Below are 22,595 nucleotides of genomic sequence, written 5' to 3'. Positions count from 1 at the left end.
AAAAATATAAATGTCCCTCTAGCCCCTGCCCAAGCATTTAGTAAATAAATAGGCAAGTCCCTTGTCATGAGGGGGCGAGAAACCGCGAAAGGAGGGAGGGAGCTGTGTGTATTCAGATCTCACGAGGCTCATGACTAAAAGCACACCACCGCCTTTCTCCGAGGCAGAACAGAAATGCCTCGGAGAAACGCAGCGTCCTTTTCGGATTCGGGGGCGTGTTTTGCTGTTATCTCCTCCTTGAGACTTCTTGCAAAAAACACGCCCCCCGATCCGAAAAGGACGGGGCCTAATCTGAATAACTGACCTCTTCTCCAGTGGCTGGCCAGCATTCAAGAGGCCAGCCAATGGAGAACAGGGGAGAAGAGGGGCGGGTTCAAGCCCCTCTTCTCCAAGTCATTAAATCTCTTGACTTCCGGTTCTGCCTTCGGCAGACCGGATGGTCCCGAGACCTAAAAAGGGGCATGTTACAGCAAACGTTACAAAGTGGTGCCAACACAAAGTCTACATCACCATTAGACCTGCAGACAGATCTCACATGTCACTGATTCGAAAGCACCCAGTCCAGATCTCAAATGGCATCACTGTTTATGACCTCACCTGGCGGAATAGAACAAGACTTCGATGAGGGTTACAGCAATAGCAGGTAACGTATCTGGATTCAAAGACAGAATGCAAAACTGGTTCTGAGGACTCTGCACCGGATGCACTTTGAGATGGACTACAGGGAACAAAAAAAAATCATTAGCAACTGCCCTGCAAAATTCTGACTTTTGAATGCAGGTTCCCACCTAATGTGCCACACATGCACTGACTATTGTAATGGGCCCCTTTATATAGAATTGTATACCCCCAATGGCCCTCTCACGGTGCTTGTAACTACTAACAGAAATAGGCAAAGCCAGGGGTGGCTCTGGTTGTCTTCTGGCTTTGACAATACTTGCTTTGTTTCGGCATGGCTTTTGTAAAGCTTTGTTGCTGGGGTAGCAGTCGCCACTAAAAAAAAAAGAATTCCTAAAAGCAAAACTTTTTTTTACTTAAATTGCACACTTTGCTATAGTAGCCTCTGATAATAAGGCAACTACTTTGTGGGTAGATGTACTCCTTGTGAAAGAGCAGAATGCCTTCCCTCACAATGAATTTAGCCTATGGCTGAAGCATGCATTAGTGGGAGGAGGGAATATGTGGATGGCCCAACAACAGATCAATGGATGAAGAAGTCTGACTCAAAGTACCCGTAGGAGGGGTATAGGGGTGGAAGGGATTGTTGTGTATGTGTGTATATATATATATATATATATATATATATATATATATATATATATATATATATATATATATATATATATATATATATAAAGTTCCACAAGTTGCCTTTAGTAGAGAGCACTCACGGCAAGTAAAATTACCAGGAACAACCTCGGTGAGACAAATAACAGCATGCCTTTGCCTGACGCGTTTCAGATACATTATCTTTCTTCAGAGGCAGCATGCAAAGCAATGTTCTTTCCGTAGTGCCTCCAACTAAATAGCCCATTCAATCAAATTCAGCCCAGGTGGGCCTCTCAGTGCAAAGCATCTCGGGAGTTGGAGTTCCAATTTTTACCCATGTGGGCCGGAAAATAATGAACAAGCTTCCAATTTTAAACAGCATAATTTATTTTACTAAAATAGTGCATTCACCAAAAGTTATTCCAAATGAAAGCCCACTTGTCGTTCCAGTGTGGCGCATGGCATCTGCGCGCCACAGGATTTGCTCAAATTTCTGCAATGGTGCTTCTCCCCGACCTGGCAGGCGCACAGATGCAATGCGCCACACTGGAACGACAAGTGGGCTTTCATTTGGAATAACTTTTGGTGAATGCACTATTTTAGTAAAAGATTAGATGCTTTGCACTGAGAGGCCCACCTGGGCTGAATTTGATTGAATGGGCTATTTAGTTGGAGGCACTACGGAAAGAACATTGCTTTGCATGCTGCCTCTGAAGAAAGATAATGTATCTGAAACGCGTCAGGCAAAGGCATGCTGTTATTTGTCTCACCGAGGTTGTTCCTGGTAATTTTACTTGCCATGAGTGCTCTCTACTAAAGGCAACTTGTGGAACTTTATATATATATATATATATATATATATCGAGTGTTCCACCGCTGACTCTCCCCAGACGGCTCTCCAGAAGGATGGACACAGACCCGAAATTCGTGCAAAGTATTCCTTTATTCCATTGTCGCCATAACGCGTTTCGGCTCACCAGAGACTTGATCACACACGTATATCTATATATATATATATATATATATATATATATATTCACTTAAAAAACCATAGTTTCACACACGTTATAGTTAGGAATTAGCATTTAAAAAACCTTGCAAATTCACTTTAAAAACCATATGAAATTCCCCCGTTATAGTTAGTTCAGATAACTATAACTCGCGCGACCGCAATCCACTGCTGATGACGTCACACATTACATCACTCATGACATGGTCAGTTGCATCACTCATGACATCACTGATGACATCATCCTTGTGATAGAGTGACGGTCGCGCGAGTTATAGTTATCTGAACTAACTATAACGGGGGAATTTCATATGGTTTTTTAAGTGAATTTGCAAGGTTTTTTAAATACTAATTCCTAACTATAACCTGTGTGAAACCTATGGTTTTTTAAGTGAATTTGTACGATTTTTTAAATGTTAAGTTATGTATTTATTATTATATTTTTTATTTATTTATTTTACAATAAACTACGTCTTAAAAAAAGTTTACTTTTTTTTAATGGTTTTTCACCGTGCGCGCACTGTGCGCACACTCCGTGCGATTTTAAAAATTTTTTTAAAATGTTTTTCTTTTACTTCGGGGTCCTTCAGGGACCCCCTGACAAAGGCTAGGGGGTCAGGAACTCTCTACCCTGCCCCCTTTTCACATTCGCAACCTTCCTTTTTCACTCTCGCACTGAAAACAAACAAAATGGCGGCCGACACTTCCTGATTTCGACCGATTCGAACGTTGACTGACATGTAACCACCAATCAGAATTACGCTCGCGCACGTAAGGGTGCGCGGACGGTGCGCGCATATAGATATGTATGTGCTTTTAACTGCAATTTTCTCAGGAACTTCTGAACAGATTGACTCCATATATGCAAAAGGCACTTCCCTGACCTGAGGACTACCTCTCTGCCAAATTTCAAGTAATTCTGTTCAGCCGTTCGGGCTGTACCTTCGACTAAAGGTCCTATGGGAAAATGCATGGGGAAAACGCGTTTTGGGACCCCCCTTTTTTGTCGGTCCCCGCTTGACGAATCCCCCCCGAGACTTTCAGGGTTGGAGCTGAGCGGAGCGCCCCATTAGTTTTGAAAATTTCGCGAAGATTCGTCAACCGGCGCCAAAGTTATTCAAAATAGAATTTTCAGATTTCCTATGGAAACACGGTCCTAACTATAACTATCTACTGGTATATATATATATACATATATACACATATATATATATACACATATATATTACCTACTGGCGGTCGCCAGTAGGTAGTTATAGTTAGGACCACGTTTCCATAGGAAATCCGCAACATTCTATTTTGAATAACTTTGGCGCCGGTCGACGAATCCTCGCGAATTTTTCAAAATAGGTGGGGTGCTACGCTCCGCTCCTACCCTGAAAGTCTCGGGGGGATTCGTCAAGCGGGGGCTGAGATAAAAGGGGGGTCCCAAAACGCGTTTTTCCCATGCATTTTTCCATAGGACCTTTAGACAGGGCTACAGCCCGAACGGCTGAACAGAATTACTAGAAATTTGGCAGAGAGGTAGTCCTCAGGTCAAGGAAGTGCCTTTTGTAGGCTTGGTGTAAATCTGTTCAGTAGATTGAGAAAATAGCCTTTAAATCAATATATATATCTGAGCCAGCTTACGGTGCGCTTACGTACGGTGGCGTGCGCGAGCGCGATTCTGATTGGCTTTTAGATCTTAGTAAACATTCGAATCGGCCGAAACCAGGAAGCGGCGGCCGCCATTTTCTCTCTCGCACTGAGAGTGATGTTTAAAATATAAAGCACAAAAACATGTAAAGGGGCTGTTTAGACACACATAGCCATGTTGAGGGAGTCCCCAAAGATCCCCCAAGGCCAAAAACGGAATTTTTATTTTTTCGGTAATTTCGCCGATTACGCTTACCGTACGCGTACGGTAAAAAATTATAAAAAAAAAAAAAAATTATCCACACTCTCCCCACCCCGTGTGCAATTGGTGCCCGAAGGGCACCAATTGTGCATGTCTTATTAGAGATGAGATAAACTAAAATTTGGAAAAAAAAAATAATAAAAAAAAAAAATTATCCACACTCTCTCCACCCCGTGTGCAAATGGTGCCCGAAGGGCACCATTTGTGCATGGCTTATAACATATACGAAAAATTAAAATATTACCTTTCAAAACGAAGTGCATCATATGTCCTCCATGTGCGCACGGTGCGCGAAGCGCATCGTGCGTACATGGCCCATCTAGCGTAACGTGGGCACGCGGTGCGCGTAGCGCACCGCGTGCCCACCGTGCGTGCACGGCACTAACTGCGTAAAGTGGGCGCGCGGTGCGCGAAGCGCACCGTGCGCGCACGGAACGAACTGCGTTAAGTGGGCGCGCACACCACGAATGGCGTAAAGTAACTTAGCATTTAAAAAACCGTACAAATTCACTGAAAAAACCATAGGTTTCACACACGTTATAGTTAGGAATTAGCATTTAAAAAACCTTGCAAATTCACTGAAAAAACCATAGGTTTCACACGTTGTAGTTAGCGGAAATTTTACTGATAAAAAACCAATGAAATTCCCCCGTTATAGTTAGTGCAGGCAACTATAACTCACGCGACCGCAATCTTCTGCTGATGACATATGTGTCTTTATGAAAAAAAAATATTTGTAATATATGTATAGCTAAAAATGTATGGAAGAAGACATGGGCAAATAAGTGTCTAAATACAGTATTAGCATCAGCAGAGGATTGCGGTCGCGTGAGTTATAGTTGCCTGCACTAACTATAACAGGGGAATTTCATTGTTTTTTTATCAGTAAAATTTCCGCTAACTATAACATGTGAAACCTATGGTTTTTTCAGTGAATATATATATATATATATATATATACACACACATATATACACACACATCTGCTTCCGTGTTCTGCTGGCCGCCACTGTGCTCCAATGCAAAAGGTGCGTTGTCCCACACAGACTGAGCAATGTCCGTAATTTAGCTTATTATCTTCGTACCACCAAGGAAGACAACACTTACAGGAGAGTAGTTTAACAGCCTGTATCGGCGTGCTACCATGATGCGATTCAGCTGCCCTACAGCCTTGATCACAGATAAAGGAGCACTATTTTCTTACCATATTTACCTACAATGTTTCATCCCCGCATTTATTGCTATGGCCACAAAAGACAGACACATTTTTACCACATTACAGGATTCTCGTGATGTGTACAATTTAAATGCTATACATTAACAATTGATTCTACTTTCAAATTAATCACCAAAAGAAATTAACTATCAATAATGTTCACATGGTATTTACAAAATCAACATAATAATCTGCTGTTTGTCCAACAATTTCAGTGACTTGTAGCGCTTTCATAACTGTGCGTTAATTACTCATTGGGCCAGTCAATTATGCCCTGGACCAAACATCCACAACCTGCCTCTGTGGACATGCGCAGTGCACCACATCATTCTGCATTCTCTAACAACAGGATTGTATTAGTGTGGACACATTATTAGCTCAGTAGTAAACCTACCCGTAATCATGCCCAAGTGGGTAAAATCAACTATTACAAATTAAATGAATTGACAAATTTCTGGCTTACGCATAACGAGAACACACTGCTGGCTCTTTGTTGAGATACTGTGCAATTGTGCCCAGTTATGCAAATTTTAACCAACACAAATTAAATTTACTAAAGCCTGGCTCTAGAGTAAATTGTCTTAGTTCATGCATGGTGCGATTTGCAGTGCAAAATGTGAATACATTGTAAAGCTTAAAATAGCTAGCAATAGTAGTCACTGACAATTCATATGTATTTCAGTGCTATCTTTACTTACTATACACCCGTAGTGACTTCGGATGTTGTACCTCAGCACCCTCCAAAAGAACTTTTTATTAAACAGCTTTGATCTTTAATTAAACTACTCGCATAAACGAGAGTGCTCCTTACTACCCTCTCTCTTTCAGTGCTATCAACCATTTGGTGGCATTGATATAATCTAGATCTTCATAAATATGTGTGCAAATCTTCCTCTGCATTGAGGCCACCTGGTGTCTTGACATTCAACTCCAAGATATACCTGGATTCAAGTTCTCCCTATCGCCTCCTCTGATATTGGTTGCAATTAAATCCATTTTGTCGTAGGTTAGTCCTGTCACTTTACTTTTGTGTACTTCTTCAAAGTGCCTAGCTACCGGGTATGACTGGTACAGTTTTTTATGGCTCCTAAATGCTGGAGTATTCTTTTGTGTACTGGGAGTTTGGTACTTCCCACAAACTGTAATCCACAGGGGCAATGAAGGATGTACACCACATATTTAGTTTTACAATTGTACTGACCTATTTTTAGCTTCTTTTTTTAATACCAGAGGCGATTTGTACTGAGTGTCATTTTTGTCATTTTGGCGTGCTTTGCACTTTCCATATTTTCTAAAACATGTGCTTTGATTTAGCCAGGCTATTTGTGTAGGTTTTCTACACTCAGTACTGCTTTTCACCACGTTCTCCCTCATCACTCCGGTTTTTCTAAAAGTAACCCCTGGTCTCCTCGGTTCTACTTTGCCTAAAGTGGGATCGTTTCGGATTAGGTGCCCCATGCTTCTGTATTATGGAACATATTGCCCCTTCCTGCATACTGAAAGTTGTGATAAGCTTGAAATGAGGATCAACGTTGCTTTTCTTTTTTGCCTGTTGTCTTTTAAATGGGAGCTCTTCCCTAGGTTTGCTTTTAGCCTTGGATTAACTTCCTCAATGTTTATGGTCATGTAACCTCTTGCTTTAAATCTCGTGAGATCCCCCAATACTGTACTTTTTTCTGATTCCTCGCGATCGTTTTTTCTTACCCATAAACTTTCCCCATAGAAGATGCTTCTAATTAAGATGTTGTGGTGAAAACTAGTAGAGTGTACCCAGAGGTTGGATTTCTATATAGTTTTTTTTCATGTCTGTTGGATATGACGTACACTTTGAGATTGAGAAACCTGACATCAGTTTTGCTTATTGAGTTTGTGAAACGAAGATTGATGTCATTGATCTCGTTTCTACTCAAAAAGCCTCTGGCTGCACAACCCCTCTCCCCCACTGATTTTTTTGGGCCGGGCCTCAGGGGATAGGGTACCCAGGGCCGAAATCAGTTAGAGGAAGGGGGGCTGCACATCTCCCTCCCGCATTAAATTTTGATCTGACACATGAAATCTGGGGAATGGATCCTGTGAAAAAACCTGTATAGGGTGCCTGAGAAGCAAGATTATATGGAGTAATGGAAGGGAAAATGTTACTTATCCAGTAAACATCTGTTCTTGACATGTAGAGCCATAGATTCACATCCTTTGCCTACTTCTGCTATCTAGTGTTGGGTCTGGATGTTTGCAAGTTGTTTTTCTCCGAAGAAGTCTTTCCAGTCACGAGGTAGGCATTTCCTCCGTTCGGTGATATTGCGTATGGGCATCGACTCCATTGTTATATTGTTTTCCCGCAGAGGGTGATAATGGAGTTAATGAAGGTAGAATAGAGATGTCCATGCGTCTGTATATAAGATAAGAAAGAACTGCAACAGGTATAGGTAGCCGGGGAGGCGGGTGGGCGCATGTGAATCTACAGCTCTACATGCCAAGAACAGATACTTACTGGGTAAGTAACATTTTCCATTCGAGGCATGTGAGCTGTAGATCACATGCTTTGCATTGACGATACAGCAGTATTCTCTCAAAGCGGTGGCTAACCTATAGCTGTTGCAGTTGCTTGAAAAAGTGTTTTAAGTACTGCCTGGCCTACATTAGCTTGTTGCCTCGCTAACTCATCTACACAATAGTGTTCGATGAATGTGTGCGGTGTAGGCCATGTTGCTGCCTTACAGATGTCAGCTAAGGGAATAGTCCCTAAGAAAGCCATAGTAGCCCCTAGTTTGTGTGTGGAATGCGCTCTAGGGGGTATTGTCACGGTTCTTTTCACTTTCACATAACCTGTTTGGATACATTTCACTATCCATCTTGCAATGCCTGATTTAGAGATGGGATTGCCTTTGTGTGGTGGCAAAAAAGCAACAAAAAGCTGTTTGGTTTATGAAAATCTTTTCTTCTTTCTACATAATATAGTAGAGCTCTTCCAACATCTAGTGTGTGTAGAACTCGTTCTGCTACAGAATCAGGTTGAGGAAAGAACACAGGTAGCTCAACAGATTGATTGAAGTGAAAAGCAGAAACCACTTTAGGTAGATATTTGGGATTGGTTCGAAGAACCACCTTGTCTTTGTGAAGTTGAAAGAAAGGCTCCTGGATAGTTAGTGCCTGGAGTTCACCAACTCTCCTTAGGGAAGTGATTGCAATAAGAAAAGCAACCTTCCATGAGAGGAATTGTAATTGACACCTGTGCATTGGTTCAAAAGGTGGACCCATTAGCCTTGTAAAGACTATGTTCAAATTCCATACTGGTGTAGGTGGAACTCTTGGTGGTATTACTCTTTTTAGTCCTTCCTTAACCCCTTGAGTGGCCGTGACGAGATGGTCTCGTCATGGGCCGCGGTTGCGCTGTGCCCATGACGAGACTATCTCGTCATGAACCCCGCCCGCTAATTCAACGCCCGGCACAGGGCGGGGAAAGGGCGGGGCACACAAGGGGTTAAAGGCTTTAATCACTGGTACTCTAAATAGAGATATGTGCTGTCTGTTTTGTAAGTATGCAGATATTGCTGCTAAATGCAATCTAATGGATGTATAAACTAATCCAGATTGCTGCAAGTGTAAAAGATAACATATAATGTTTTGTATTGAAGGATCAAGGGGATTGATATTGTTTTTGTTACAGTATATAACAAAAGGTTTCCACTTTGCTGCATAACACACCTTAGTAGTAGGTCTCCTAGCCTCCTTTAGGATGTTCATACAGTCTGGTGGGAATTGTAAATAACCAAACTATGACTTCAGGTGCCAAATCGCCAAGTTGAGTTCCTTTGGATGCCCGATTTCTCCATGTCTCTGTGTGAGGAGACTGGAGTTGAAATGCAGCTTTTGGTGTGGAACTACTGAGAGCTCTAACAGGGTGGTGAACCAAGGTTGGCATGCCCATGTGGGAGCTATGAGAATGAGTTTGAGGGATGATTGTGTGAGCTTCCAAACTACCAGCGGAATGAGCGGGATAGGTTGGAAAAGCATACGCAAATATCCCTGACCAGTTCATCCATGGGGCATTGCCTTTGGAGAGCGGGTGTGGGAACCTGGAGGTGAAGCTTGGGCAATTTGCGTTTTGATCTGTGGCGAACAGGTCTATGCGAGAAAACCCCCATTCCAGTAAGTAGGGAAGAAGGATTTGGGGATGAAGTTCCCACTCATGGATTTGCTGTCTCCGTCAGCTGAGGTCTGTAATTTGATTGTTTACTCCTGGAAGGTGTTGTGCTAGGAGATACATTTTGTGATGTATGGCCCATTTCCAAATGGCTTGTGTTAGGCGTGACAGTTGGAGATGGTGTCCCTCCCCCCCCCCCCGTTTTTGTATGTAATACATAGCTGTCATGTTGGCTGTACGGACTAGGACAGTTTTGCCTATTAGGGGTGTTTGAAAGGTTTTGAGCGTTAACAGTGCTAGGAGCTCTAGGTGATTGATATGAAGGATCCTGTACTTTAGAGTCCATAATCCTTGGATTGTGTGACTTTGTAGGTGAGCGCCCCAACCAGTGAGCAATGCATCTGCTGTTAGCACGGTCTGTGGAGCAGGGTTGAGAAAGGGCCACCGTTTGGATACATTTTGAGGGTTCCACGACTGCAGAGAGCAATGGGTGCGGCCTTCTACCAACACAAGATCGGTTAATCAACCCTGTGACTGGTTCTGCTAAGCATTCTTGAAGGGGACGCATGTGAAGTCTTGCGTGGGGAACAATTGTAATGCAAGACGCCATCATGCCTAGCAGTTGCATTTAGACTCTTGCTGGCAATGATGGGTTGAGCTGAAATTGAGTGAGAAGGGACTGAATACTGTGAATCCTGGCTGTATTGGGAGAGGCTAGAGCTTTGTGAGCGCCTTTTGTGGCTCCCAGATAAGTTTGTGTGTTGGAAGGCTGTAGATGAGACTTCAACGCATTCACTGTAAACCTTATTTGGAGAAGTAAGTGAATTTTGGTTTGAGTGTGTTGGAGACACATTTGGTAAGTACCGTCTTTGATGAGCCAGTCGTCCAGGTATGGGAATACATGGATGTGTGGTCTTCTCAGATGTGCTGCGACTACTGCCAGGCATTTGTTAAGTACCCTGGGAGCAGTGGTGACTCCAAACGGTAGCACTATTAATTGGTAATGGCGACCCGCTATGATGAATCTGCGGTATTTGCGATGAGCGTGATGATGGAATATGGAAATATACGTCTTAAGTATAGAGTAGACAAAGTCGCCCTGCAGTAGAAGCGGGAACACTTGTTTAAGTGTTACCATGTGGAAATGCTTTGACAATATTTAGAGGTTTAGTTCTACAAGATCCAGAATAGGTCAAGGAGCCGTCCTTTTTGGGGACGAGAAAGTACAGGGAGTACACACCTGTCCCTTGATGTTGTAATGGTACAGGTTATATGGCTCCTTTGGAGAGGAGAGACTGTACTTCTTCCTGAAGTAGATGTAAATGTTCTGGTGACATTTTGAGAGAACGTGGACGTATGTTTGAAGGAATGTTGGTAAGCTCCAGGCAATAACCATGTAGGATAATTCCTAACCCCCATTTGTCTGTGGTGATAGATTGCCAAATGGGGAGGAATTGTAGATGACGTCCCCTGACAGGTGCTAGATGATCGGGGATAGTGTAGGCAAGTCACTGCTTGTTGGGGGAGGGGGAATTACGCGGTGCGGAACCCTTGCTTCGATGTCTGTTAGCTCTATATCCTCCTCTAAAACAAAAACCTTGGAGAGGAAGATGAATTGTTGCCTTTGAAGGAGGTGGCAGTATTGTCCGAGGACATGGTCTTGGACTCCCCACAGTAGAAGGAGCTGCGAAAGGAGCCCTGATTAGAGTGAGACTGCAGAGCTCTCATAGACTTGGCTACCTCTGTGTCTTTTTTAATTTTTTCTAATGATTTATCTACTTCAGGCCCAACAAGATGTTCCTTGTCAAAAGGAGTATTTAAAATAGACTGTTGTACTTCTGGTTTGAAACCAGAAATCCTCAACCATGCATGTCTTCTTAATAACACACTAGTGTTGATCTATCTAACTGCGTTGTCTGCAGCATCTAAAGTGCATCTTATCGAGGAATTGGATATGAGCTTTCCTTCCTGGACTAAATCTTGGGCTATTGCTTTGTGTTCATTTGGGAGGTGTTGTAGCAACTGCTCCATTTCGTCCCAGTGTGCCCTATCATATCTGGCTAGCAGGGCCTGAGTGTTGGCAATGCGCCAATGATTTGTTGCTTGGGTAGCTACTCGTTTACCAGAGGCGTCCAATAGTTTGGACTCCTTGTCTGGAATGGGGAGCATCACCTGTAGTCTGTGAATTGGCCCGTTTACGGCAAAGAGTCTAGTGGTAGCTGACCTTTAATAAAGACTTGATCTGAGGGAGCAGCTTTATATTTTTTATCAATCCTGGGGGTGAGAATGCAAGCCTGCACTGGATCTTTAAAGATGTCATCCGTATGTCCCATCATGCCTTTAAGCATAGGCAGAGTGTGACTAGCCCTATGTGTGGACTGAGCGTTTCAAATAGGTAATCTTCCTGTAAAGATTTCTTGTGTAACTGCACCCCATGATATTCTGCAGCTCTAGCAAGTAATTCTAGATGTCCTACATTGTCGTCAGGAGGGGAAGGCTTTGCAGGGTAAATATATGGGTCATTATCTGTAGGTGAATCCATGTGATAATCCTTCAAGGGATCTTTCGGTACAATATTTTCCCCACCATCCCCATCATTATCAGGTGGTGGAGTTAGTTGGTGTAATTAGTAAATGACGCAAAGGTGGAGAGGCTGGTGTAGGGTAACGCTGTAAAAGAGGAGGGGGAGGGTTAGTACCCACATTCTTCCTTTTGAAAGGAATAAAGAAAGGTTCTTCTTCTGACTCAGGTGTGAGTTTCTGAGGTGACTTGGTAAGAACATGTCCTGTATCAGGATTTATGTAGGGTTCCTTTTGTTTTGGGTCCGATTTGGGTGTTGGGGTATCGAAAATTGGATCATGCCACTTCGGAGGCACAGTTTTAGGTTTTGATGCAGAGAATGTCGGGGTGGAATCAGTTTTGAGCACCAAAGGTTTCGGTGCCGAAGGAGGCTTTGTCTTTGGCATCAAGGATTTTGGCTCCAAAGCGGTTTTTGGCTTTGAGCCTAAAGGTTTCGGCTCGGTGCCAGTCTTTGGCCGACTCGATCCTGAGCCGAAAGGATTAGAGACGTGTTACAGTGCCGAGCCGGAGGGTGGGGCGTCGGAAACATCCTGTCAGTGCCGACCGTGGCCTCAAGGCAGAGGTGAGACCGAAGCCTTTTGTTTCGGCTGAGCTGGATTTTGGATTAAGGGGCGTTCAGTACTCATAGTACGGTGACCTTGTGGCAAGTCTTTTTCCGACTCAGAGTTTGATTCCGGGATGGAGACAAGTTCCACTCATTCTTCCTCGGCCCCTTTTGCGTCGAATTCTTGCTCGGATCCTTCACCGAAGATGTCCGGCGTATATTCGACGGTTTGACTCTGCATCTCGCGAAGTCGAGCCCGATGATCACGGAGCGTTTTCTTCAATCAGAATGATTTGCACGCGTCGCAGTGTTCTTCGTTGCGCTCCGGAGACCAGCACAAGTTGCACACTTGGTGCAAGTGAGTGGGCGTATACTTGGCACGTCACCGAGGGCAGAATTTAAATGGAGTCCGTTCTATCGACCGCGTAGTGGACCGACGCGGTTAGGCCGGACGGCCTTTCCATGATCTTTGATCGAAATAGAGGCTTTCCTTGACGGATACGATACGCGGAGGAGTGGGATACGTGTTCGAAACAATACCGACGCGGGTAGAGTGGATTGCGCACCTAGCGGAAGCCGAAGAAACGGTTTAGAAGCAGAGCACAGCAATAGACTTCCAAACCCGATGGCGGAAAAAAACTATCTAACAATGGAGTCGATGCCCATGCGCAATATCACCGAAAGGAGGAGTTACCTACCTTGTGACTGGAAAGACTTCTTCGAAGAAAAACAAAGTGCAAACATCTGGACCCAACACTAGATGGCAGGAGAATGCAAAGTGTGTGTGATCTACAGCTCACATGCCTCAAACACATAATTTCTTTGTGATGCACCCGGTTTCAATGATCAGGTGCATGCAGTGTAAGAACACTGAGATGTCATAGGAAATGGCTGTTAGATCAAAGCTAAATCACTGCTAAGGAAGAATTTCCAATAAAGTCTACAGTGCGTTCGGTTGGGTCGAGCAATTGCTTTGACAGATTCAGTGTTTTTAAATAACAGACAATATTGATTACGTAGCCTACATGTAGGACTAAACACACCACAAAGACTACAAAGTAAATCTATTCATATACGTGTTTCATTTGAAAAGTAGGGCTGTCATACATAAAACTACAAAACTAACATAGCAAACAAACATGCAGTGGAACTTAGGGGTCTATTAGGATGGTGTTCGGAAAATCACTCCGACCGCCATGGTAGCGGGAAAACACCGTCCGCCAGGACTGCGGCATAACCGCCAGTCTAATTAGTATGCTCCGCTGTCGAAATCTGACCGTGGCTGTATAATCGCGGCTTTTAACATTGCCGCGGTTGGTGCTGCCAGCAGCACCGTCGCGATGTCCAAAAAGGCATGTCCAGCATATCCCTGCATTGCACAGTGCCTGCCACCTGGTACAGGGACATGACCCCCCCCCCCCCCCCCCAGTGCACCCACAACCCCCCAAAAACACATTGTGGGCCCGCCATGGGCCCCCGGAGACATTCTCAGAATGCCTTTCCATGCGGTTCCACCGCCGCGGAAAGGCTGGCTATGCCAGCATCATAATCATGCCGGCAAAGCCTGGCCCTGCACCGGCCCCATTTCAGCAGTCCAGCTCCGCACGGCAGGCAAGCGGGCGGACTGCTACCGGCGGAAAAGTGGCGGGCGGAAAATCTCACCGCCGCGGTCGTCACCGCCATTCTAATAGGACCGGCGGTTTTCTGGGCTGCGATCGCGGGCGGATGAGCGCCGTTGGCCGGCCGGTTGCCACCGCTGGCCCGGCAGCGGCCATCCGACCGCCATCCTAATAGACCCCTTAGTTTGGGTTCTCCTTCGAGTGCGGCACTCTGACCATAAAGACTCCACTGAAATCCACACTCTGACAAGGTGCTGGAACCAGGGATTACAAAGAATGCACATTAAGATTCCATATTCCACGGAGATATGCCCCTAGATTTCCTACATGCATTTCCACAGGGGGCGACTGGCGGGGGTTAAATCTATGGAGAGAGGCAGGAGCGACGAAGGTGGGGGACCTGTACAGGGACTCAGAGCTGCTACCATTCGAGGACTTCAGGGCGGAATTTGACTTACCCCAAGAGCATTTCCTCCTTCACAAGGGGCTCACGTCAGTGATACGGAAACATTGGTGGGGAGTGGGGGGGACATAGCGATTTCAGCGGGTACCATTAAAACAGTTTTTATGTCTCTATAGAGCGGTGCGGACGGACCAACAGCTCCCACGACATGCTGAAAACTAGATGGGAGGAGGAACTGGTCATCCCCATTGAGCCGAAGGATTGGGATAAGATAATGGAACGGACACCATAGATCTCTAGAAATGCGAGTTTTAAACTGATAAATTACTATGTGTTCCATAGATCATATATGACACCTGAACAGATAGGCAGGCACTTCCGGGTGCTAGACGCGGCCTGTCCCAAATGTGGGGAAGTAGGGGCTCACATCCTCCATATGTTCTGGGAATGTCCAGCAGTTCACACTTTTTGGTAGGGAGTCATACAAACGACCAAGTGCATTGGGAGTGAGGTTACAGGCACTGCCTACTGGGCTGGTTCCCATACTAAGACTAAGGTCACAGGAAAGTTTCAGAACTTGGCATATATTCTTGCCAAACGTAAGATAGCTCGAAACTGGAAGGCAGCAAGGGGCTCACGACTGGGGGTTTGGGGAACAGAGCTGATCAAGTGGGCAGGATGTGAAGGGAGAATCCTCTAGGGGATGCGCCGTGAGGCATGGGCATAAAAGATGGCACATCAGCTTAGGAAGCACTGGTGGACTGAATGACTAACCCAGAGCCGGACACACTGGCGTGCTCTCCTGAGACACCCCAGGATGACCTGAGCAATTAGAACTAGAGCCCGACCAAATCCTGACCCTTCATGAAACCAGACCAGGGCCGACTCTGGGCACGGGAGTAAGTACCCCCGGGACCAGAGACCTAAAGATGCCAATACACTTACTGCTAGCACAGCTAATGTTACATAGCAGGTGATGCACCGAATCAAGGGGGGGGGGGGTGGAAAGTTATATTAATGAAGACTAGCAGTGCTGCCCTGATTTTTTATGCTTATGGTGGCTCTTGATATAAAAGAGTTGTATCTGTATACCCAGCTTATATCTGAAATCCCCAATTAAATCGGTTTAAAAAAGTTTTTTGAAAATCTCTGCCATGGATCCTCTTTTAGGGAACTTGCTTTACAGTTGCGTCAGTAAAATGGCTAGGATGCAACAGAACATTTTGCAAAATAGTGGGTAAGCCAGTCTGGTTCCAGCAATTTGCCCCGTTTCGGCTGGCAATATCTGTTATGACTTCCTCCCCCCAGTTCACATCACTTATATCTGTTAAAACAGTGATCTCAAATTAATATTGAATGTGAGTGGCCACCCAGGCATTCTGAGCGGTGAAGCACTCATTATTCTCGTTTTCTTAACATCAAACGAGTCTCTTGAATTTCTCTCAATATCTTCACAGGAGACCAAAACCATACGTTTTTCAATGGTCTTCTCCACATTGGTGGGCCTTTTGTCAATTTTTCTTAATCTTTTTTTCTTGCAGGGGGCTTTCTTTGCTTTCAACCTCGTACTCTTCCGAGTCCCTCGATTCCATCACAATGATCGGGTCTTTGTCAGTCAAACAGCTGCCTATAATTAAGGCATATTTGGCCCAATCCATGTCCAACACGGATTTCTGTTCCCTTCGTGTCAACTAGTCTCATCATATTTTGACTGACTCTGTCCTCTTGTGGTCTGCCTCAAGTTCACCAGTTATTTGCGTTTTTCATTGCTATCTGTATTCAATTTGGTCACATTTGATGGTTTCCCTAACAACTACCTTCAGAATCAGACAGGCAGTTATCATTCACATCTCCCATTTCATTCTCTATTGGGTATCTTTGGAGCGACACCTGAACTTATTCCTTAACATCCTTGACATGCATTAACCTATTTCTTTATCTCCATTGTCTCGTGGTCATGGTTATGCTCACTAGATGTGGGTGTGATCGGACAAATATATGCAGATAGTGTAAGTGGGTGACCTCCAGTGTCAATGGGTTTAAAGATAAAAGATGATCTAACCAAGTATATGTGTGGTGTGCTGGTGAAAAACAGGCGTAGTCCCTATTGTTTGGATGTTGACTCTGCTCTTCCAGACTATGCTCTGGAGCATGCACGTCTGTTCTGCCTCACACTTTGCATTCATCTGCCTCAGAAAATCCATCACTATGTTATAGTCCTATGAATAATGGCTTTGCCTTCTGCGCTATAACGTACATCTGTGATGGCGTTCATGAAGAATGACTACTGACCACAATTAGGGGGATAGACATTAACAACAGAAAGTCTGGCCTGGCCAATCGGTAAGTTAAGAAATTGGGTTCTACCAACATAATCCACCTCAAACTCGCAAACCTTGCCCCTGAAAACACCCACAATGAGGACAAACTCCCTCTTCCCCTTCTGTGCCGGTACAAAGAAAATGATTTGTGAAGCCATTCGGATCTCACGTGTGGTCAGTTCCGTAGGGTCAAATAGGGCTTCTGAATTAAACAAATGTCCCTCCTCACGCCCCTTAATATGGAGCATATGAAGGACCACCAGTCTTTTGGCTGGAGAATTTAACACCCAGGCATTACAGCTCACAATTTTGATCACTGCAGGTGAGCAAACCTGGGTGGCAGGCTGAAGACCACCTCCGCTCGGTGAGTGTTCAATTCATTGACCCGAGTGTGTGACTCTGGGTTAGTGCAATGTTTCCATCTCCCAAACTCAACTCTAAAACATTGAGAGCAAACAGATTTACCAATAAATACATGCAGCCTCAACTCCTTCGGGCTCATCCATTCTTGGGGCTGTGTCTATTATTGCCCATGTCTCTTTCCGGAGTCTTCAATCCCCCACCGTGCGACTCAGCTCCTTTTTAAGGGCGCTGAAAAAGTGACTGTAAAGTAGTTCAGTTCTGATCCGTTAGTCGACTTTGATATATTCACCAGCATCGTAGGGCATACCAGGGTCAATCCAGATGCTGCACCACTCTTCTGAGTTGGTCAATGATCACCTGTCTCTCTAAGTTTGTTGGTTTCCGATTGAGTCTAGAGCTGCTGCTTTTTTTTCGCTACTCTTCTTGATCTTCCAGGTTTGGGGCTCAACTGGTGACTCTGCCCGTAGGCTCTCTGTCCCATGTGGCACCTGTTGCAGATCCCCGCCAGGGAGACCCATTGTGTCGGTAATTGGTTCCCTCCTGGAACCTCTTTCAAAATATACCGACTGGTTCCTCCGCCCATTGGTAACTCGTATTAAGTCATACGTACAAGACACCAAACACCTTCTTAACCTGTTAGCAGACGTCTGGTATGACCCGACCATCAACATCTTGGTATGTTTAGACGTTGAAGCACTCTACACGAGTATCCCGCAAGATGAAAGCGTCCGGGTCATAGAAAACCTCTTACAACAGGAAATCTGGAATTGGGACGCCCCCATTAGCTGGGTAATTACATTGATGCGCCTTGCTCTTACACAAAACTTTTTCAGGTCCACGACACTTCAATGGGCAGCACGTTTGCGCCCAGTATAGCATGCCTGTATGTGGGTCAGGTAGAAGAACAACATATCTGGCCCCCTAACCCATATTCCAATAATATCAGAAAATATTGGCGCTACATAGATGACATCCTGATTATATGTGAAGGTGACATTGCCACTCTGAACAGCTTCTTTGAGTGGATAAACCAACTCAATCCACACTTGAAGTTCACCATGAACTACAACAAAGAACAGGTCTCCTTCCTAGATATAAACATTTGCGCTAGAGAAGGGATCCTTTCCAGCTCACTCTACACAAAACCAACCGATAGAAACAGCCTTCTACACTTCGGGAGCTCTCACCTACGTGCCCTCAGGAAGAATCTTCCGGTAGGGCAGTTTTTGTGGATTCGCAGAAACTGGGCAGATATAAATTACTACAGAATAGAAGCAAACATTGTGTCAAAAAAACTAGAGGAGCGAGCGTACCCTAGAAGGATTATTGAACAAGCAAAAAAGTGTTCTCGCAACACGCCAAGAGATGCACTACTGGAGTCCAATCCTAAAGAAGAGACAGGGACCCTAATCTGTGTTACAACGTACAACGCATCTTCAAACGCGATCAAAAATTTTTTTTTTTTTTAAAATGGTCTATCCTGACGTCCAACAAACTCGAGTTTGAGAAACCTATGTTTTCATTCAGAAGAAATAGAAGCATTAGGGATTCATTGATACACACAGATTTCCGCAAAACTAAGGAACAACCAACACTCTGGCATCAACAACCGGTCACAGGCCACTATCCCTGTGGATCGTGTGTGGTATGCCCATTGACCGAACATACCTAGGAGATAGATCTAGGTATGCATCACACATGGGAGCAATGAACACACAAGAATTGCAACAGCGAAAGAGTAGTTTACTTAATCAGATGTCCGTGCAACCTCATGTACGTAGGGATGACAAGTAGAAAAATTAAGGTCCGCATTAACGAACACAGAAGCACCATAGGGCGTGCAATTACAGCGACAAAACTAACAGCCCACTATGTTGACAAGCAACATAGAGACGTGGATCTATGGTGGACAGTGATTGAAAAAGTAAAAGGAGAGCGTGACATCACCAAAACACTATTAGAACGTGAACAACGGTGGGTGTACAGGTTGAAAACTCATGTCACAGGATTAATTGATTCAATCCCGCGGAACCAACTTAACAGGAACAGGTGACCTAATGCAAAACTACATACGTTTATGATGTTAGTTCAATCACCAATTTTTGTTTTTGTTTAGAAAACCAAATGCCCTATTACCTTACACCAGTACTCCAATACATCTGCACCCACATAAAATGATCCTGGGGGGAGGGTGTCCCATGTCCCCCAAGTAGAATAAACTTAAAATAAACTGATGGTCAGTCACGGCCCTCCCTTCCCTCTGGCTTGTACAAGAATTATTGGGGTGCAGAAGCATACTTAAAGGGATGAGACATTTAGTGATTTGACATAGTCGGTTGGACTAACAGATTGGCCCCTCGTTTTATTAGTCTCAGCCCTTCAGGATAGCAATACATCATCGTTGTTGCAAAAACTAAAGAATCGTAAGAAGTATGGGGGCATAACAACACAACACGCGCGGTTGCCCTCATTAATATTGATTTACACTTGAAATTGGGGGAGTCAGCTCACGTTGAACAAATAAAGTTTCCTACATAAAGTTTTGAATACTCAGAGGAGTTTTGCGCATGCTTGTTCTTTTAAATAACTACATTTCCCATCAATACCTACGTTGGGGAGCGACCTGCAAAGCAGCTCCACTCCACTACGTAGTTTTCTCAGCATGCTACTTGCAAGTTATGATGCAATCACGCAGAGTCTGGCGGTGAACGACTCAACGCACCAACATAGAAATAGGTGCCTTTAAAAACAGCACTGTCCGGCTTGTTGGTTCTCCAAGCGGCTGGGACCTTTTCACAAATAGGATTGACAGCTGGGCAGGACCCTTGGTGGCGTGAGTAACCCTGACCACAGAAGCTTGATACAGGTATGAATTTGCCCGTCTTCGCAAAGGAGCGGGACAGTTCGATTTCAACTCACTTGTCCCTCTTTCTCTCCTCCATTACCTTGTCCCTCCCGTTGCTCTCCTACGTCGAATATGGCGCCACTTTCTTTACTGGGCATGTAATTTACGATATCCCTTGGGGAACCCACGCACTTTATCAACTACAGGGCCTGACTACAGGGCTACCCCTCTAAACAAGGCCCAGCGCGGAGTGGATCCTCTCCCAAATCGGGGTAAGGAACACCATCAGAGTGAAAGGGACGAGTGTTTGGTATGGCGATTTTTATTGGCAAGAGTGTATGTGAGCGGTTCACACACAAGACTTACCTTATGCTACCCACACTAGTGTAATGCAAAATGATAGCTTGCGACTAATTGCCGCCACCACTTGGGTATAACACAGATACGAGTGTTCGTCAGAGACACGTGATTCAATGGATACACGCACTCATAAGACGAGTAATGTTCATGAATGTGTCACCTTCGGAATGTCTTTCCACGGGAATTCTGGCACAAATGCATGACACACAACCCTATATACCAGGAACATATGATACTGAGGTGGTTATTATTATGTTGTCTCCCTTTTTGTCGTTCTACAGATGGAGTGACGGCAAAGTACAAGCATTGATAAGGAGCAGCTTTCTGCCCTTACTGTGTAGGGAAATTCCCTTATCTCTATATTTCCAGGGGGTTACAGTGTTTGTCCTGAAGAAAGTCCAGCACCCTTTAAGGGGCACTAACGGACTGAAACATGTGTGGCAGTATGGTCTTAGGACCATAATATCCCACACGACCCTAATTTCTTTTCCTTTTTAATATTCCTGCCAGATCCGAGAATAAAGGGAAACCGGGATCTGACAGAGGATTTTTAATCTTTATCCCCCTCTGGCCCAAAAATCTTTGAATAGCTCCCTGAGATACAGTCGAGCCCACCCTGACTTCTTGGCGTTAGGGTGTCCCGATGATGAAGCATGACACCACTAGGGTGTGTGAGGGAATATAAAACAAAAGGGTTTGCCTCCTTCCTCAACTACCGGTGATGTACTACTCTTAACTTCATACACGGACATTCCACCAGTGTCAAATAGGGCTTAGATGATGAGGTTATCCGGGATCACCGGACTAACAACTAGGGGAGTATTTCTTGTACAATAGTGTTAACACACGGGAAGGTATACTCCCCCCGCGGGTTCTTCTCAGCCCCCAAGAAGTGGAAATCTTTCCACTTCATAAGTGTAAGTAGTACCTGTAGCAGATCGCCCGGTAGCCGTATGATGTCTTCCACTTCATACACTGATTTTGTTTGGCAGGTTTGCCCCGGCAATTGGAAAATGAGGCAAAAAAACATCTCTAGTGGACACTGAGGTATATGTACAAAGGGATAACGCCACCAGAATCCGCATTAAGCCACTTTTTGTGGCTCAACGCTGCTTATTAAATATGGTACCCTTTCACGAAGGTATATGTGTGAAAGAAGCGTGCAATACCTGTAAGAATAGTTTTGCAGCCTAGACTCTTGTAAATCTGTGGCAGCGCCAAAAAAACAAACACCATGCAAGAGCAGGCGTTAGAATGGAGCTCGAGGAGAAATGCATTTATTTCTCCTCGTTTATGCTTTCTGAAGCACACATAGAAATAGCAAAAAGCCAATTAATGATTGTTTATGTGCAGGAAGGTGTCCGTTCCTGCACGTAAACAATCATTGAATAATGATGATTTGCTACTTTTATGTGTGCTGCACAATGCAGCAGACATAGAAATAACAAATAGCCATTATTGATTGTTTATGTGCAGGAAAGGACACCTTCCTGCACATAAACAATCAATCCCTGCAACGCAGGCACCCTTGCACTATGGTGAAAGGATGCCTGTGTTGGTGCCAGGCAGCTAAATTTAGCATCAGCCCTAGGGAAAATGCAGGGGTGCGTCGTATTGTAGTAAATACAGCACATTGTCTCTACGTTTTGAGAATGTCCGAGCAAGGCACTGCCAAATTTGGCGCAGCCCCGTGCTCTGACATTTTGTAGTAAATATGCCCCACTATTTTTGCAAAGATGATAACTTTTCCAGGGTTACAGCCTACAGTTCCTGGAAAAGTTGAACAGTAGTATATTCAAATTTGAATTTGGAACACACTTGGGCAGAGAACCTCCCTCCATCATTTGAACCAATCTCAGGATCTGTTGCAGGCAGAGATACTGGATTTGGGGTTTTCATGCGTTTTTGTGCAGTTTTCTCTTCACGCCACCAGCCCGGTCTCCATTTCCACTCCTTCCTCTCATTCTGCATAATTCCTGATGGCACAGAGCATCAGGCCTTCATTTCTCTCATTCGCACACCTCCTCC

General features: G+C 44.6%; 1 protein-coding gene across 2 annotated transcripts in view; it reads right to left on the bottom strand.

The window, feature by feature from the left end:
• CASTOR1 (cytosolic arginine sensor for mTORC1 subunit 1) overlaps positions 1–22,595 on the bottom strand; it is a 163,761-nt gene that overhangs the window by 35,020 nt on the left and 106,146 nt on the right. For both annotated transcript variants that reach the window (XM_085633254.1, XM_085633255.1), the window contains exon 5: positions 598–718. In XM_085633254.1, the coding sequence (XP_085489380.1) occupies positions 598–718 (121 nt within the window). The remainder of the gene's footprint in view (positions 1–597; positions 719–22,595) is intronic.

The sequence above is a fragment of the Triturus cristatus genome, chromosome 11 (genome assembly GCF_964204655.1).
Source record: "Triturus cristatus chromosome 11, aTriCri1.1, whole genome shotgun sequence".
Taxonomy (NCBI): Eukaryota; Metazoa; Chordata; class Amphibia; order Caudata; family Salamandridae; genus Triturus; species Triturus cristatus.
Note: the sequence above shows the minus strand (reverse complement) of the source record. Positions and strands in the feature narration are given on the sequence as shown.